The sequence below is a fragment of the Metopolophium dirhodum genome, chromosome 4 (assembly GCF_019925205.1).
Source record: "Metopolophium dirhodum isolate CAU chromosome 4, ASM1992520v1, whole genome shotgun sequence".
Classification (NCBI taxonomy): Eukaryota; Metazoa; Arthropoda; class Insecta; order Hemiptera; family Aphididae; genus Metopolophium; species Metopolophium dirhodum.
In genome coordinates this window covers 27,355,969-27,374,559 of record NC_083563.1, presented here as the reverse complement: position 1 = coordinate 27,374,559, position 18,591 = coordinate 27,355,969, and the positions used below count along the sequence as shown (strand labels likewise).

Below are 18,591 nucleotides of genomic sequence, written 5' to 3'. Positions count from 1 at the left end.
GCAGTCGTACCATTTGTTCCGTAGTCGTTCCCAACGCAGCAACGCCGTACAACACCTTAGTACTGATTATTGTGTGGTACAATCATCTAATAACTGTGGTGGTACAAGGCTGAATTATTGGTTTTTTTTTTAAAACATTAGAAAATTCAAACATTCACAACATTTTAATAGGTACTACCATAGGCGTGCGCAGACTTTTTTCGCAGGGGATGCCAATATTTTTAAAAGTACCTAACCCAATACAAAAAAAATCACTCCCCAATAACTCTGTATATTATAAATAAAAAGGTGATAGTCAAAGAGCATGATTTATAATGTATCGAATCCAAAAATCAGAATCATCACAAATATATATACAAAACATAGTTTTTAATTATTATTTTTAATTATATATTTAACAATATTTATAAAGAAATTAAATAGTATTAGAGTTCTAATCTTCTCTCAAAAGGATGCAGATTCTTAAACTCGTCAATTACATCTTCGGGATTTATCTGCGATGCTAATTCTTGTTCAATGAAAATCATCATCATATCATCTAATCTCTCCTGCTTCATACGGCTTCTTAATTTCGTTTTTACCAAACTGAGTTTAGAAAAAGCTCTTTCGCATGAGCAGCTGGTAACTGGAATTGTTACAAAAAGTTTCAATGCCTTATGAATGTTTAAAAAGTTTTGACTTGTTGATAAGTTTTCCAACCATTGATAAATTGTTTTAGTTGATGTGCCTGGTATAAAATCTGGCATGGAACGTAGAAGACTTTGCTCGCCTTCTAATTCATCATTATTGAGTGAAAATGTTTGAGATAGCAAATCAATATCAAACTGTTCAGCTTTCAGTTGTATTAAGCGGCCTATTGAACTAATAATATTTAAAGTTTCCTGGTTGAAACGATTTTCAAGACCGTTGCACATATCATCTAACACAGTAAAGAATACACAGTATTTCATTTCACTTTTTTTATCTATGTGTGTATGCTGTGTTTTGTTATTTTCTATTTTTGTAGAAACCTTTCTATTTTTGACACATGGTATATCAATTTCAAATTCACTACAAACTTTAAGAACATTATCATAAAGTGTAGAATATTTATCATCGTTGTTTCTTAACTCACCTAAAGATTTTTTTAAAGCATTAACAATAGATACTGCTCCCAATAAATCCAAGTTGGGAGCTTGTAACTGAGCACTGACAATTTGAATTTGAATTAAAATAGGTTTCAACATATAAAGTGCAAAAATAAAATTGAAACTCTTCATTTGATAAAGAATACCATTAGCTTTTGCTCTTACCTCTGAATATTTAGTGTTATTGGCAATTTCTTGAAGACACTGAATAACAGATGAATAGTTATTTTCAACAGCTGTGACAGCCTCAGCACGACATGCCCATCTGGTTGTTGAAAGCGTCTTAAGAGTTTTCAATTTAGAATTTGTTTCTTGAACAATTTTTTCAAAAACAGCGTGCCTCGTTGGACTTCCTTCAATGAAACTGTATATAAGTTGAACACAGCCAAAAAAATCAAATATAATCCGGTTCTTATTCCCTAAGCTATCAACCAAGGTTAAATTTAAGCAATGGCCATAACAGTGAACATACAATGCGCATGGATTAATTTCCTTGACTTTGGCCTGTACACTGTTAAATTTTCCAGACATAGCTGAGGCTCCATCAAAACATACAGCTATGACTGATTTCCAATTAATATTAAACTGAGCAATTTTGTTTGATAAACTATTAAATATAGTATTGGCATCTACTGCAGTCAAACGTTGGATGCCAATAAACTGTTCAACAGGTTTACATGCTTCGTCATCAAAGTAGCGTATAACCACAGACATCTGTTCGTGATGTCCCACATCGCTAGTCTCATCAGCCATTATCGTAACAAGACGGTTACTTACTTTTTTTTCAATACAACGTTTCATTACATTATTAATAGAAGCCAATAAATCATTTTGTATATGATTGCTTATATACTTGGCATTTTGTGGCCCTTTTTGTAAATGTGTTTGTAATGTTGAATCATATTTTTTCAATATGTCCACAATATCTAAAAATAAACCTTTACACACATGGGAATCATTTTCAAAGTGTCCACGAAATGGTTTGCCACTTTTAGCTAAACACAATGTTATGTCTATCAATCTATGCAGGATGCTTCGATTGTATAACCTCTGTTTTTCTCTTTCACTTATGGCCAGCTCTCTAGATTCATCCAAGGTGACGTCAATTGGTTTTGAACTCAAAAAATTGTGATACGCTGTCATGGTGAAATTATGGGTTTTTGAATTTTGGTGTTTTTTAAATTTTGTAGTAGCAGAACTCCAATTTTGAAAACCTTTTTTTGTAAAAGCTAAATCTATCTGCCCAACATTTAACCCAGAAGCTGTGTTAAACATTCGGCACACAAAACAAAATGCTCTATCAAGTTTCAAACTATATTCTAGCCAGCTAAAATCATCATACCAGGCGCTTTGGAAACTTCGAGCTCTATTACCGAATTGTGTCCTGGGATACATTTTTAATTTTGGCTGGAATGGCCCTTTATGTATTCTCTGTTTTCGCTCTAATCGATAAGTTGGTGCTGTATTATCTGTATTCGCTGGATCTTCAGGGTCACAATCATAATGGTCACATACTGAGTCTAATAATTATTTAAAGATACAGAATACTGTATTATTATATTAAAATAGAAAAAGATGAAAAGTAAAATACTTGTTAATTTATATGTACCTAATATAATACAATCATGCAACATCCTTGTCAAATATACTATGCTAAATAAAAGACAGCAACACAAATAGGTAGGTACTAGGTACTTATAAAAATGTTTACTTTATTTCATTTTGATAAATATGTACATGTTACTATGTTAGGTAATGATATTGAAATTTGAAATGCATCATGATAAATGCAAAAAAAGTTTAACATTATTAAAACTTTTAAACTTTGTTAAAAGTTCAAATAAAACTTACCTACTATAAGCAAAAATATGTCAGGTTAAAGTCATATTAAAACTCAAGCGTAAAAATTACTCACCTACAAAAAAAAATGTATGTCTTGCAATTTCACTGATTAAATAATAGATACCTTATAAACTATAATTTATTTATTATATTAACTCTTACAGAGCAACACAAAAAAAATAAACAACACAATTTTTTTAAGTTATATACAAAATATTTAATTACAACATTTAACATCAATGTTATTAAATAAATACATATTAGACAATAGACAGGTACTAAGTTACTACTAACTAATATGTTAATATACAGCCATACAGGCCACAGGGTATTTCACAATATAAGACATTTATGAAACAAAATCATTAGGAATTAGGATATACATATTACATAATATATTATAAGTTATAAATTAAATATTTAACTAGAGACAATGCATCTATAAATACAGTCTAGAACTGAACATAAACATTAGGTAATACATTATTAAAATAATTGTAAATAAATACCTAACAGCTCATGTACAGTAATTTTTTCGGATTCTACAACTGTTTGACTACACTGTTCTAATGTTACTGGATCATCTAGATCATTGTCACCTAAATTAATAAAATGAATATTATTAATTCATAAGTTAAATAAAACAGCTTACATAATATGTATAGACTGTGGATATGTGGATTATATTATATTAAAGTACTAATATAATTAATATAAACTTACCGGAATTTCGTTTTGATGTGTTTGGCATAAAAAACTCATGCAAAGTTTTCAATTTTTTACTTTTAGCTGCCATGATTATTGTGTGTTAGAATAATGACAGAATAACGTTTTTTTTATAAAATTCTGTGGTGTAATGTCATGATGAGAATGTTGATAATGTTAATAGTGACAATGAGAATATGAGATATGATTAAATATATGCCCATGATAAAAGAACATTATTTTATCATGTATATGCCTATATCGCGGACCGTGGTAACCGTGGTCGTTTGTGAACACGATTTAAGATAATGTAAAAATAATAATTCACATAATCAAGCTATTATGCCAACATCATGGTTATGGTATCTACTATCAGCTATTATCTATAGAAAATATGAGCATCATTCGCAATCTAATTGATATTAGATATCATTTAAACTCTAAACATTTTTGTAAGTAAAAATAAAAATATTTTGGTCAAAAACCAAAATGTTTTAAATTTTGATCAAAATATTTACAACCATAAACTATGATAAAGATGACCTCCGCAGGGGATGCCATGGCATACCCGGCATCCCCCGTGCGCACGCCTATGGGTACTACCATTGTTCTATGAGTGCGTGACAGATTTGTCATTAACTAGTAATTTGTAAAGATTAAATTCATAATAAAGATGCCGATCTTACATTATCATAATATTTTGAATTTCGATGTAAATTCATTAATCATTGGCTCGACATGGTGGGGGGGCTGCACACTTGCACAGGGGACATGTGTATTGTGTACCCACAAGCTTAAAATGTATACCTGTAAAAAGTAAAGTAACTAATGTATATAGTATAATATCGACGAATATAATAGGGACCTACTTCGCTATTATGTTACCAGCTATAACAAATATTAATATTATGAAATAATCTAACTTATTTAATGTTGTATTTGCATATAAGTATATAACAGGTAGCCTGGTCACGGATACGTAGTAACATTGATTATAAATATTAGTATTTATAATCAATGGTAGTAAGTAATAAAAATTATAATAATATTACTTTACAAATTGACAAAATATAACTTTGTACATAGGGTAGGTTACGACATTTTCAATAATAAAATCGACTTTATTTTTTCAAATGGTAACGACAATATTTTTGATGGATTCTGGTAAAACTTTTTTCTGAACATTTTGACAGTAAAATGACCAATTTTGGTTCACTAGGTTATTAGCTAAGGTCCTCTAAATTTTAGTATATGAAGTAATACTTTTAGCTGAAATAGGTACCTAATTCACAAGAGCTAAATATTTTATTCTTATAACTACCTTTTTTATATACTTAAATAATTAAATCAGTAATCTAAAATACTCAAAAAAAAAAAAAAACAAACAAACAAAATTGTTGGCAAACATAGTTCATTATTTATAGTAATTTTTCGTGATATAAAATTGTTCTCAATTTTATTTTATCATTATCAATAATAATTTACCTACATACCTTCCAGCTTACATAATTTTTTTTTTAAAAACTATTATGGACGTTAAAAAATATACTTTGGGGATAATTAATATGGGCCCCGGGACCGTGCCCCCCCCCCTTAATCCGGGCTTAATAGTATGAACACCGATTGGCTATTATACAAATTGAAGGGAAGAAGTTGTTTGTATAGAAGTCGATTTTCGATATTTTATTTACAATATCCAATATTTAGCTCTAAAACTTGTGATATTTTACTTTTTGAATTTGAATTATTGAGTTAAGTAGGTAATTAAAATATCGAAAATGTATTTATCATAATGTCGCCCTCGTGCCAAAAGTGACCATGTGCAAAAAGTGACCAAGTGAAATAACATGTTTAAATGTCTTATTTTGTCCCTATTAATAGACGAAAAAAGTGATCAAGTGATATCTTTATTAGTTTAGGAACCACTGAACACTTCATTTTGACTAACCGACATCTCAATATAATTCTTACGTGTAAAAATTGACTATGTCACTTGGTCATTTGTTGCAAATTAAAAATATAACGGAAATATCCTTGTACTCCGATACATGCAGTGGTCAAAATCGAAACCAGTTTGTAGCAGCTTTATTTCTATATTATATTGTCACTCATTCAAGGATCGAAACTATAACACACCATTTTATGGAAAGCGGACATTCCTACATGAAAGTAGACAGCATGCATAGCACCATAAAATCGGCCAATAAAAATGTTCGAACTACACAGTGCAAGAACTGAAGTACACAGATTTTTTGATTTAAAAAGCTTAGCAAATATGATAATGAAAAATCGTTCCTTGGATATAAAAGGTAATAAAGTAAACTGGTTGAAGATTAAAGTTTTGAAATATGAAAAAAATATGAGTGGTGTTATTCAGTTCAAGTATAATTATTCTGATAAGGAGTTTAATATTATACGTATTAGTGGAAGGGGTAGACCAACAAAGATTCCTGATAATTTGAAAAACTTGTATGACAAACCCCTACCAATATCAGCACTTAAAAAAAATGATTTAATGAAACTATGTAAAACTCAAGCTATACCAGAAGAATTCCACGAATGGTATAAAAGTATACCCTCATGTTCCAAAAAGAAAGGAACTTTACTGTGATACTATCTGAATATGAAAATGATTCTAATTAATGACTGGATATTATAAATAGGTGCTGTTAAGTTTATTAAGTAATTACCTTAATTTATAATAAATGAATTGGTTTTTCATAAAGATATTTTTTTAGTCATAATTTTATTAAGTTTAATCTTTATTTTCAATTAATTAATTAATATTTTGTTTTAAAAGTGACTTAACATTATTATATTATTATTTTGTTTATTTCTAGTTATTTGAAAGATATCTGATATTTTATTTACTGTATTTATTTTCTGAATCTGAAAATGATTCTAATAAATGACTGAATATTATAAATAGGTGCTGTTAAGTATATTAAGTAATTACCTTAATTTATAATAAATTAATTTGTTTTTCATAAAGATATTTTTTTAGTTATCATTTTATAAATTTTAATCTTTATTTTCAAATAACTAATTACCTAATATTTTTTTTTTTAAAAGTGATATAACATTATTATATTATTATTTTGTTTATTTCTAGTTATTTGAAAGATAATATTTTATTTATTGATTTTTGATTATTTAATAAAAAGATGTTATTTTATTTTATAATATTGGAACAATTAAGTAAAAATAAAAGTTTGTTGTTTGAATTATGTTTATGTATAAAATTATTTTAATATTAATGCATTTATTCTGATTTAAAACATAATAAACAACTAATGACCAGGTGTATTATACTTGTGACTTGGTCACTTTTTACCATAAAATTAAGTTAGTAATTTATAATTTAGTAATCATAGAAATAATTATTGAGTAAAATTAGTATACTACAGTGTTAAGTAAAATATTGCGGTTTTATTGGTATCAAGTTCATAAACATTGGTTAAATTCTCGATTTTTAAATAAGTGCTCAACTTTAAAAGTGGCATTACTCAAAACTATAAAAAAACACTTGGTCACTTTTGGCATTTATATTATATTGATTTGGCCATTTGGGTTATCAAGAGGCGTTATGATGGGATGGTAATAACTAGAGTTAGGATGTTGATGACTTTTGCATTTTTTTTCCTTTTATTCTGTACAATGCTATCCTAGCTAAAAATTTGTTTCGTGCTCCCTTGATGCAGAATATTCTAATTTTATTTTGCATTTTTTTTGTTTTTTAACGTCATTTTTTCATCTTTTAGGGCATTTTTCGTACTTTTTATACAATGTGGGGCATTTTTTCACAAATTATAGATTTTAGGGCAAATGTTACATCCAAGTTTGGAAACAAATTTAATTTATTAAAATCTAACTTTGGATTTGGACTATTAGTAAAAATTTATATCATTTTATCGCGTTCCGATAAGATTTACTCTTTGAGTGTTATATATTGATGAAACGAGTGCTCTTTCAGACATACGTGGATCATACACGCTTATCGAGTGTTATATTTATACCCATATCTCTAATAAAAATTATTATTTATAAATAAGTTTTTTCACTTACTTAATTAGTATTTTAGATAATTTTTAAGGTCATTTTTTGAAGTTTTTAGGGCTTTTTTGCATTTTTTTTAGGGCATTTTTGTGTGTTTTTTAGGTCATCAACATCCTAACTCTAGTAATAACTATGAATAATTAATAGGGAAAAGAGATAAGAACAATAATTGTGAAGCTTCATTCTCAATTTACATATAGGTTGATAATTGTTACTTTTTCAAAAATTCATTAATTGTTTAAAATATGTTGTCATTTGTATACATACATCTAAATATTACGGTTTTGTCGTAAAAAAAGGTTGTGAAGCACCGCTGTAGAATAAAAAATAAAACTGTAGTAAATACTGCGTTATTTGGAGTTTATACGCGATTCCCTTTCAAAAATTCAAACTTTTTTACTTTCTTTAATTTAATAAAAATAATTTGTACATTTCTGGTTTGTTTGTGTATATTAGTTGATAGCTCAATAAGACAGCTTTAAAATTTAAAAACATTTTGAAGATACATCAGCAAATATGCAGTAGGTTTGCACTCAGTTTAGTTTAAAAGAATTGAATTACCTATAACTAAAAAAATTAAAAGGTTAGGAGGGTAAACTCAGAAGGTAGATAACATATAACGTGACCAAAGTACAGGTAGATAGCATATTACAACGAGAGTTCCAGAAATAATTAGTAGAAATTAGTATTTATTATTTGGTTGCCATTGGCTAATCAGGCAGATCAGGTGCAAGCATGCAAGGCGCAAGCAAGGATTTTTGCACATTTTCTACTTGTTCTCATGTTGTACATTGTCTGCGATCAAACACATTATCTTATTTTTTTTTCTATGCACATTATAGTCAAATTGCCTATCAGACTGATTTGCACCCAAAAAGAGTTGAACAATCACAATTTTTCTAAAAGTTGTAATTTTTTATGGACAACTAAGTGCAAGGGATCAGCTAGTATAAAATATAAATTAAACAATAATTTACAAATACAATTTAATAATTTGGTAAGAAATAATTTTATATAATCATTTATATTTTGAAAATATGATTTGTTTTTAACTGTTTAATTATTATATATTTTTTTTTTGTAGTAAAATAAATTAATAAAAATATTTATTTTTTTTTTGAATATCTAAGCTCCAAAATAACAACAATTCAATTATAAAATGTGATTCAAAATGTCACTATACATTTTTCATAAATCCCACATAAATAAAATATAAAAATATATTCAAATATCTAATTGAAGTAATATAGTATTAACAAAATCATATGGCATAATAAATGTATTATATGTTTACATGTTGTACTAACATTAAAAAAGTGCTACAATAGATTACTTAATATACATTAATAGTTATAGCAATTCAACCCATAATAGGACATGGATATTATCAAATTTGCAAGATTACAGGTAAAACAGAAGGTATTTATTAATAATAATTAGGAAAGAAAAATAGTTATACTATTTGAATCAAAAGCATTTTATTTTTCTTGTTTTAATGACACATGCTCATAAAGTCATAATAGTTGACTTCATTAAAATAAGACTATTATGAGAGTTGAATGGTCGGATTAAGAACCACAAACATTTTTTGGTGGTTTTTTAAAAAATATAAATCAAGGTTTTTATACAGTGGTATTTTAAAAAAATATCCAAAAATCTTTTTGTAATATTTTTACTCGTCATCTTGTGTGATCATTCTTTTAGTTATGTGATATTTTTTGATATAATACTGAAAAATTAAAATTAAACATATATTGGAATATTAATAAAAAGTATTATTTATGATATTTTTATGGTAAGAGACAATAAGTAAAAAAAAAAAAAAATAATTACCTGCCATAATTCACGGTTCAATGTGAATAAAGATGATATGATTTCATCTCTTTTAGATTTGGTATTAGTACTTTTTTTTTTTACCAATGTTATTGTTGAAAACTCATTATTATCATCATCTGTACAGAAAAAGTAATTATATTATCATATACAGTAGAATCTACAACTTAAAGGGGACACTAATGACAGTCCTGAATGAATGTATTGTATGTACAATTATTCGGTTGATCGGGACAGTCACATAATAGGGATAAATAGGTCCAATGTGTTCCAATTAAGCGAATTTGACTGTATAATAATAAATCAAATATGATAAATATTACATAAACAATAAAAATATAATGTAAATTAAATTATAATCAATTAAATTTGTAAATTTTTATGTTTTTATTTAAATTAATAAATCTATAATTTTTTTTCTTATTATTATTAATTTTTAAAGGCATTAACTTAAAGGTTACAAGTCCTGCGTAACATAAATCTAAATTGATTGTTTTGTTTTAATTTATGAAGATAACAAAAATTTATATTATCATTTATTCTGCAATGTGATTTAAAATAATGATTAATATAATTTATAAAAAAAAAAAAATAGTAAGGTTTAAAAGGTTTAAAATAGATTAATATCAAAAATAAATAATAATCTAACCTAATTTTATAACTAATAGAAAAATAGACTAAGTAGTGAATTTAAATCAGTTTTGCATAATAAGTTATTTTTAAATGTACATAATAACCTGAAACATTTTCAATTTTCACAACACCGTCTTTCACCAATGAAGCCAAATTAAATAAATTTTCTATTGCAAATGTCATGTTAAATGGATCGATAGCAAATTGATGGAATGATACTGGATTTCCTTGATTATCTGACACAGCTTTCTTCAAACAGCTTTTAACTCTTAATAAAGTGATTTGTAACTCATTGTCACCAGTTTCACTACCCACCTAAATAACAAAAAAGCCAATCAAAATCAATGTTATGAACACAGTAAAATAAATATTATTTTTAATAATATTCTATACACCTCATCAGGAACCACTAGATCATCTAATGGTCTTTTTTGTGATTTTCTGTATTCTTTCTTTGATTGTGTTAATACTTGGGTTTCAACAGCCTCTTCTGATTTAATGTTACCGTAGAAACTTAGATTAAAATAATGGATGTTTTTGAAGGCACCTTTGAATAAAGTGTTCATGTGGCCCAAAGGATCTTTTTTATGAACACATGCTTCAATCTAAAATTTAAAAAAATGGAAAAAATATAAATTTTTAAATATTTTTAAATTATTGGATAATGTAAATAATATAATAAAATATACATACAATTTTATCAACATATGTGTCTATATGAAAAATATTATCCATTTCACTGCATTGCTTTTCCAAAAGCCAGTTACAAATACGATAAGATTCTTGTACCATTTTTAAAGATATGGTTTTGTACGACACATAATTGGCTTCTGAAAATCGTTGGTTAAATTCAATAAAAATTTTATGATTTGAATACCTAGGAGCATTGACAACATGTAGAGGGGTGCCTAGGCGCTCAAGCACCAATTGAAGTTTAGAGTGTTAAGTAGTAAGTACCCCATAAAAATTTGGATCAAATTTTGTTAATAATTAATAATGTTTTTTATTTAACTAATAAATTTAATAAATCAATAGATAATATTATGGATGAAATAATAGACAATTAATCATGTATTAAAACAACATTTTTATATACCAATTGCGGTCAAATATTTTAGGGTCAATAAGTCATTTGTGCTCGGTCAATAATGATGTTTCATAAAGGTTTTAATTTATAGATTATGGTCAAATCAACTATTAAAAATTTTGTGTTTTTGAAAACAAAAAAATATTCCACCAATCATACAGTAATCAATTATTGATCAATATATAAATTTAAATTTTCAATAAATAAATTATCATTATTTATGTAAATTAGTATAAAGCATAAAATAAAACTTAAAATTTTTTATACTAACCGCAAAATATAATAAGCGCAATTATTGGTATACTAAAATATAAATTTTGTTTTAGGGGCAACTAGTCTATGTCCATATAAAGCAAGTATCAGTAAGTTTCTGTATTTCAGATGACAACTTAGATGTAGGTATCTAAACTATTTTTATGGTTTTTTGATACCGGACTAACTAATTATCTAATTGCTGAAATTTATTTCTGATATTCCAACTTAATTTTAACTACCTATCAATAACAGACTGCCGTGATCAGTATAATGGCAGTACTGCAAATTTAAGTAGCTATATCACCATTAATATGAATGGATTTAAAGCCATTATATACTATAAAAGGTGTAACAGGACTATTTAACAAATTGTCATTACAAACGTTACTATATTTGTCAAATAGTCCCGTTACACTCTGTATATTAATGAAGGAAGGGGAGATTTTCACTTAAAGCATCCAATGGTTTTTTGAAATCTTCAAAAGCCTACGACCACTTACTCATTTTTTCCGAAGTTACTTTCACCTCAAGGTCCGTCAAATATTTCATTTCTTTCTTCATGTTAGCTAGATCATCGGAACACAATGTCTTGTCAACGACTAAAAATTAATGACAATTATATGTTACAAATAAACTCAGATGACTAAAAGATAAACAAAATATAGGTACATACTTTTGTTGCTGTATTCTTCGATAATATCTTGAACTTTGTTCAGCTGGGTTTTAAACAATTGAAATTCTTCTTCCGAATGCGATTCGTCCACAGACGAGGAAAAACTTGACATACTGGCCATGTCCATTTTGTTATGCAGTGTGCAACAAAATTACTGAATAACTCAATAAAACCGTATCGTAGAATAATATTTAAATACTTTTAAGTTATAACCAACAAATACTAGTGAGCAAGAGAACAACAAATGAGGGACGAAGGTACGCGATCGGTATTGTTCACTGAATAGTCAAATATCATTTAATTACAGAAATTGATTAATTGCGACAGATTTATAATTCATGAGGGTATGGGAGGCACGAACAGTGCGAACACGACTGCTAAAGTACCTATGCCAAGCTTCAAAATAATCAATATAACATAATATCATAGACAAAGTAGAATTAAATAATAATATTAGACATCAGACATCAGACAAGAATAATAAGTACAAACTACTAACTAGTAACTACAAACTATTAACTTGCACGCCGTTTGGGTCATACGCCAATACGCCATAGACAATGCCCCACACGCCATACATAGAGTAATAATTTTACCATGACATAGAACTTCAAAAGTTTAGAACGTTTAGAACAATGATAATAATAACCCTCCAGATATTTTTTGCGGGAAGCCGGTAAACAATATCAGCACAGCTGATTAAATTAAAATTTTTATTTTTCATTTGATCTGTGATATCAGCTTAAAATAACGCTAAACCACTCACTATATATAGGACTGTTTACCGGTCATGGCAGTGTTGCCAGGTCGATCAAAACAAACAGCGCTACAATTTGCTCAAAATCGCGCTACGCGCGCACTGGTGTATATGCAACAAAAACCATATTAGATTATGATATAGGTATCTAATATCCATGGTAGAAATAATGTTCCGCGCTCCAGTATATTATAATAATCATAGACCTTATACTAGAGAGCTAGAGCTCTCAACCTTATACTATATACCATAATATATTTTCTATGCCTTATGAGACAATATGAGTATAAGGTCTATTATAATAATATACAACTGGCAAATAATCGCCACAACAATCGTTCGTTAGGACGCGTTCGGATCATGCCGTACGCGGGCACAAAAAACGCGCGCGTTTCGTACGCGTGTCTGTGAAACAGTGTATTTATACGAATACATTTTTCATACGCTGCGTACGCGCGTTTTCATCAGCTCGCGTACTATACGCGCGGCTGTGAAAGAGGCCTAAAGAAAAAATTATTATTTTTATTTAAAAACTACATAAATAAGAGTCACACCCAGAGCTTGAAATCGATTTCAAAATCGATTTTAAATATCGATAAAAATCGTTAAAAATTTTTTAAAAAATCAAAAGTAATATCGAAATCATTAATGCTGGTTAATGATTTCCAAAATTTATATTAAAATTGAAAAAAGTTGAAATCGATAATTTATATCAATATCGAAATCATATCATAATAATATCGATTTTAAAGAAATTACAAAAAACATTTAATTTAAAATTAAAAAGTATACAGGCATACAGCCATCAGGTCTATTTATATTTTATATTGTTAATAGGCACACGCATTGATATATTGGGTTATAAGTTATAGCATTGACTATTATATACTTACATAATGACCATATTGCGTATTATGCACAATAGTAATAACTAATTACTAGTAATAATTAATAACTTGTGTCTAATATTTTGTTTTCTTGAAAGTTAAAATAGAATCTTTACAATAGAGTGTACCTACATATTATAGGATAAAAGGAATCAGCGTTCGACAGGCGATAGTTGTTGTTATTGCAAGTTTTATTTCCATACACACATTTAACTTATTATTAAGTAAAATGCTTGGAAAAATAATTTTTCCATTATCGTACATTATTTATTCCGTATATAGATATTTTGTATTATGGAGGTAAGATAATAATATCTTAGTGCGTGGCGCGTATGTTGTTAAGTTTAAACCAATAACCTAAAATACTAAAATAGTTTTAATAATTTAATTTGCTACGCGTCGTCAATCTCAATCATTACATTTTGTCGATTTGACTGTTCAGTTTGCTGAAGCTTGCCGTGTATGCCGCTCATGCCCGGTTATTAGTTATCACGTTGTAAAATTGTCATATTATATAATTTTAAATGGGTAGACCTCAAACTAATCCCGTGAAAAAATTATTTTTTTCTTACAATATTGACAAAAATGAGTCCGTATGTAAGATTGAAGGGTGTCGTAGACCTGTAATTAAAGGTAGTGTTAGTCATAATTTGGAAACGCACATACGAACAACTCATCCTGATGAAGCTATCATGTTGGATAAAGCTAAGGAAGATATTAAAAAACAGAAGTTCGTAAATAGTGGTGTAAAGCGTCCAAATGATGTCTTATAATTGTTATTTTATTTAAAAATCATTCTTTAAAAAATTGAAAAAGCATAACAATCTATTGGGTAATATCTTTAATTTTGGTGGCTCTTAAGTGTTTTGTTATTAAAAAAGTCTAAACACTAGGTAAACGTTAGATCTTGGGCATTATTATTTAAATTTTAAATGGTTGCGACCAGGCCCGTATTAACAAATATTGCCGCCAGGGGCTAACCTTCATTTTACATTTTTGACCATTTCAATATTTTGCCGCCCCTAAACCTAATTTTTATACTGCCGCCAGGGGAAATTGCTCCTCCGAGCCCTCCCTTAAATACGGGCCTGGTTGCGACAGAAATTTAATTGATAAAGTTAATCAATATCAGAATCTAAAATCTAATCTAAATTTCACATTGATTGAAATGTAAAAGTAATAAAGAATAATCAAAAATGTATAGTTAAAGTTCATAAATTGAAAATATTTCAGTGACATTGAAATAATAATAGTATAAATTTGATATTTAAATTTTAAAATGTAATCTAAAATTGAAAAAAAGAAAATTATATTTAAAATCAAAATCATAATATAATGAAATCGATATATTATTTTTAAATCAAAATCAAAAAATACTAAAATTGATATATTATTTTTAAATTGAAATCGAAAAAAACTAAAATCGATAAATTATTTTTAAATTTAAATCAAAAAGAACTAAAATCGATAAGCAAAATTGAAATTAAAATCGAAAAATTTTATTTCGATTTCAAGCCCTGGACTCACACCACACTACGGCGATTTGCACGGGCTACCCTAGCGCGGTTAGCGCGCGTTCACTAAGTGCTCAGTTGACCATAGTATTTGTCATTTGGTGATTCGGTACTGTGTCTTCATTTGGTTATTATTAACTGTACATTTTTTATTAACCTTTAACAATTATAACAAAATATTTAGTTTTAACAATTTTGGCGGTAACTGCCAACTGCAGGTCGGTGTATATATTATAATATAATAATAATATGTACGTTATTCGAATCATGAAATTCCACCTGTCACTCATGTAATTTTAGTTTTGTAAAATGTCGGTCGATCTTTATATTTGTCATCAGTTAACTTATGTACACGCAGGCAGTGGCGTCCGCAGGGGGGGGGGGGGGGCTAACGGGCTGAAGCCACCCCATTGCCCGTACAATATTACTTAAAAAAAAAATATTTATCAAGTTTCAACTGTCAACTATAGTAAGCAAGATGTAAATTTCATATACGTCTGACCAGAATGAATTCATTTTTGAAAAAAACATTGTATTTGCATACCAATTTTCCTGAAATTATCTGCAATTTTTCGGTAAAAGTATGAACTATTTGTATGAAAGACCTTGTATTAAATTGTCTAGCCATACAAATTAACTGAGGTTTTTTATTTACGAAATTTGAATTTTAAATGCTTATAAAAAATAACCATGATGCCTATGTATCGTTAATACTTTACCTATAGTAAAAACTTACGTATTACATTTTTAAACTTTTTGACCGGATAAATAATTTTTTATTGACATTTATAGAAAAAATATTTTAATTAACTAAACACAATCCAAGTGAGGATGGTATAACCAAGCTGGTTACCAGATAATTTTAATAAATTTTAATTTTTTTCTCCAATTATTTTAAAAAGCACTGAGCATTTTCAATTTTTACCTGCTAAAAGTACCAACTAGATCCAATTTGCTTCCAAAAACATACATTGGGCATCAAAGCTTATGATCGCATTTTTTCTACCAGAAAGTTGAAAAGTTACAAACATTTTAAAATACCTCGAATAAACGTCTGAAATGAATAGACTGGACAAAACAAAAATAAAATTGTAACTAATTTTCAAGCCCCCCCCCCCCCCATTGAAAAATCCTGCGTAATCCTGCGTACGCCACTGACGGCATTGACGATGATAATAAATAATGATAAATTTTTTTCAATTAAAAAAAAAATGATAGATCAAAATTCAGACAAAACTGAAGAAATTTCATTAGACGGATTTAAATTGTATAAGTAGTTTACTATAGTAACCTAAAGATTCCACCAATAGAGGTGATTTTGAATACTTATTTTTGCAGCCAGTGGCGTGGCGAACTAAACATTTTCTAGAGGCAAGTTACAAATATCCAGTTAATATTCAGTTAATAATGTATTAATATAATATAACTAATTATATTTCAGATCGTTATTGACTACCCATTGAGAATATCATATTACATTTACTACGGGACCCACTCAATATTGGGCTACCACCCACCTCTCTATTTACGAAAAATTTCAGAGGCCATGGCCTCTGAAATTACCGTTTGCCACACCACTATTTGCAGCCATGATTTCGATGAATAAAAATATGATATTATTGAATAAAATAATGAGACATGAGTTATGGACACTAACAATATTTGGAATATTAAAAATCACTTTATTGGTATATTAAAACTTAGTCAACTTGTTAATCAATTATATCTGTTTTCAAAATTAAAATCGGTCAAACCAAATTTCTTCAGTTTTTTCTGGCTTTTGGTCTCTTATTAATTTTGAATAGCTAAACTTATTAAAAATATACGCAAAACCAATTTCACAAAAATCGATTTAGTTTTTTTTTTATGTAACTAAAATATTAATAACCGTACATACTTGAAATTTTCACCTGATGTTTATATTGCCATTTTAAATACATCATTTAACTTTTAACATGAGTATGGGCTATAATACAAAAGGAAGAAAATCTTGAATGAAGAAGCCACCCACTGATGACACTTTCGTAAAAAATATATAGAAGACATTTTCACTGAATGATTATATTAACAATTTCTAGGTACCATAACATTTTCGAAATATTGCGACTCTTTTTGAGCTATTTATAGGCATAAATAAATTTTGAGTTCTATTAGTATTTTTAACTATTGTCGATACAATATTTTTCGGTCGGTCGAAAAAGTTAAAAATGGAAACATTCATCATATTTTTTTCTTGGAAATTAAAAAAATGATGAGCGTAAACCCACAATAATGTTTTATGAGCGTCTGATGTTAAATTTTGACAAAATTCATCAAAAATACGAAAATTATGAAATTATTTTGAGTTAGAAGTTCATAAAAATGTCCTATTTATATCTAAGCTTTGAAAATGTAATGCATGATTTCCAACATTTAACAAACAAAAATCGTTTGAAGTTAGACATTGGATTCAGCCGTAAATTAGCTCCAAATTCTCTTACAACGATTTTCTTATTTTGTTGTTTTTCAAAAACTATTAACCGTAAGTACTTGAAATTTCCATCAAATTTTTATTTTCTCATTATATATACATCAAAATATTTTAAATCGTTTTGAGTTATTTATAGACATTTGAAATTTAAAATTTGTTTAGTTTTTATTTAATAAATTTCAATAAAATTTTATTTGTTGTGTCAAAATGCTTGCCAATTAAATACAAGGTTCCTTTTAATTTATTATAATAGAAGTTGATAAATATTAAAGATCTATTATAGGTATTTTCATAACTATTTAATGTTCAAATGTTGACAAAATTTATCAAAACATCGAACATTTTCAAATTTATTGTAGTTAAAAAAATATTAAATGTTAAATTGATATAGTTAAGGATTGAAAACTTAAAACAAGGTTTCTCATAATTATTTCATAGTGTAACCAAAAATCTAAAAACTAAATATTTATACAGTTTTTTTTATAGATATTTTAAGTGTTCAAATTTGGACGAAATTAGATATTTAAACTAAGAATAACGATTTTAGTTATTTTTTTGTAATTTTAAAATATTATTCGGGGGTAGGTACTTAAAACTTTTAAAGTATAATTATTATACTTTATAGACATTAGAAACAATGATATTTTCAAATGCAATGTTTTCGGAAAAAAACAATTCAACTTAGGTACTGTATCTGACAGTCCGCGCTCAGAATCGTTTTCCTTATACAATGATTTCATATCATTGAATTC

General features: G+C 27.6%; 2 protein-coding genes and 1 long non-coding RNA gene across 3 annotated transcripts; all 3 read right to left on the bottom strand.

The window, feature by feature from the left end:
* Positions 1-425: 425 nt before the first annotated feature.
* Positions 426-2,967, bottom strand: LOC132942322 (zinc finger MYM-type protein 1-like). The gene has a single exon (XM_061010627.1). It carries the CDS (start codon positions 2,520-2,522, stop codon positions 426-428), a length of 2,097 nt encoding a protein of 698 aa, XP_060866610.1. The 5' UTR covers positions 2,523-2,967.
* A 123-nt stretch (positions 2,968-3,090) lies between these two features.
* On the bottom strand, positions 3,091-3,839 carry LOC132942324 (uncharacterized). The gene is made up of 2 exons (XR_009664276.1): positions 3,693-3,839; positions 3,091-3,568 (listed from the first exon to the last, which is right to left on the bottom strand). It is a non-coding gene; the product is annotated as an uncharacterized LOC132942324 (long non-coding RNA).
* A 5,031-nt stretch (positions 3,840-8,870) lies between these two features.
* LOC132942908 (uncharacterized) lies at positions 8,871-12,895 on the bottom strand. Its single transcript, XM_061011619.1, has 7 exons — positions 12,212-12,895; positions 12,039-12,137; positions 10,890-11,026; positions 10,592-10,801; positions 10,301-10,511; positions 9,564-9,682; positions 8,871-9,459 (listed from the first exon to the last, which is right to left on the bottom strand). The coding sequence occupies exons 1-7, from the start codon at positions 12,336-12,338 to the stop codon at positions 9,403-9,405; spliced, it is 960 nt and encodes a 319-aa protein (XP_060867602.1). The 5' UTR covers positions 12,339-12,895; the 3' UTR covers positions 8,871-9,402.
* Positions 12,896-18,591: the final 5,696 nt, after the last annotated feature.

Coding starts and splice junctions, on each gene's coding strand:
- LOC132942322 (XM_061010627.1), bottom strand. CDS start 2,522: ATGTATCCCAGGACACAATTCGGTAATAGAGCTCGAAGTTTCCAAAGC.
- LOC132942908 (XM_061011619.1), bottom strand. CDS start 12,338: ATGGACATGGCCAGTATGTCAAGTTTTTCCTCGTCTGTGGACGAATCG. Junction 12,138..12,211: donor CGAAGAATACAGCAACAAAA/GTATGTACCTAT, acceptor ATTAATTTTTAG/TCGTTGACAAGACATTGTGT. Junction 9,683..10,300: donor GAAAATTGAAAATGTTTCAG/GTTATTATGTAC, acceptor TTTTCTGTACAG/ATGATGATAATAATGAGTTT.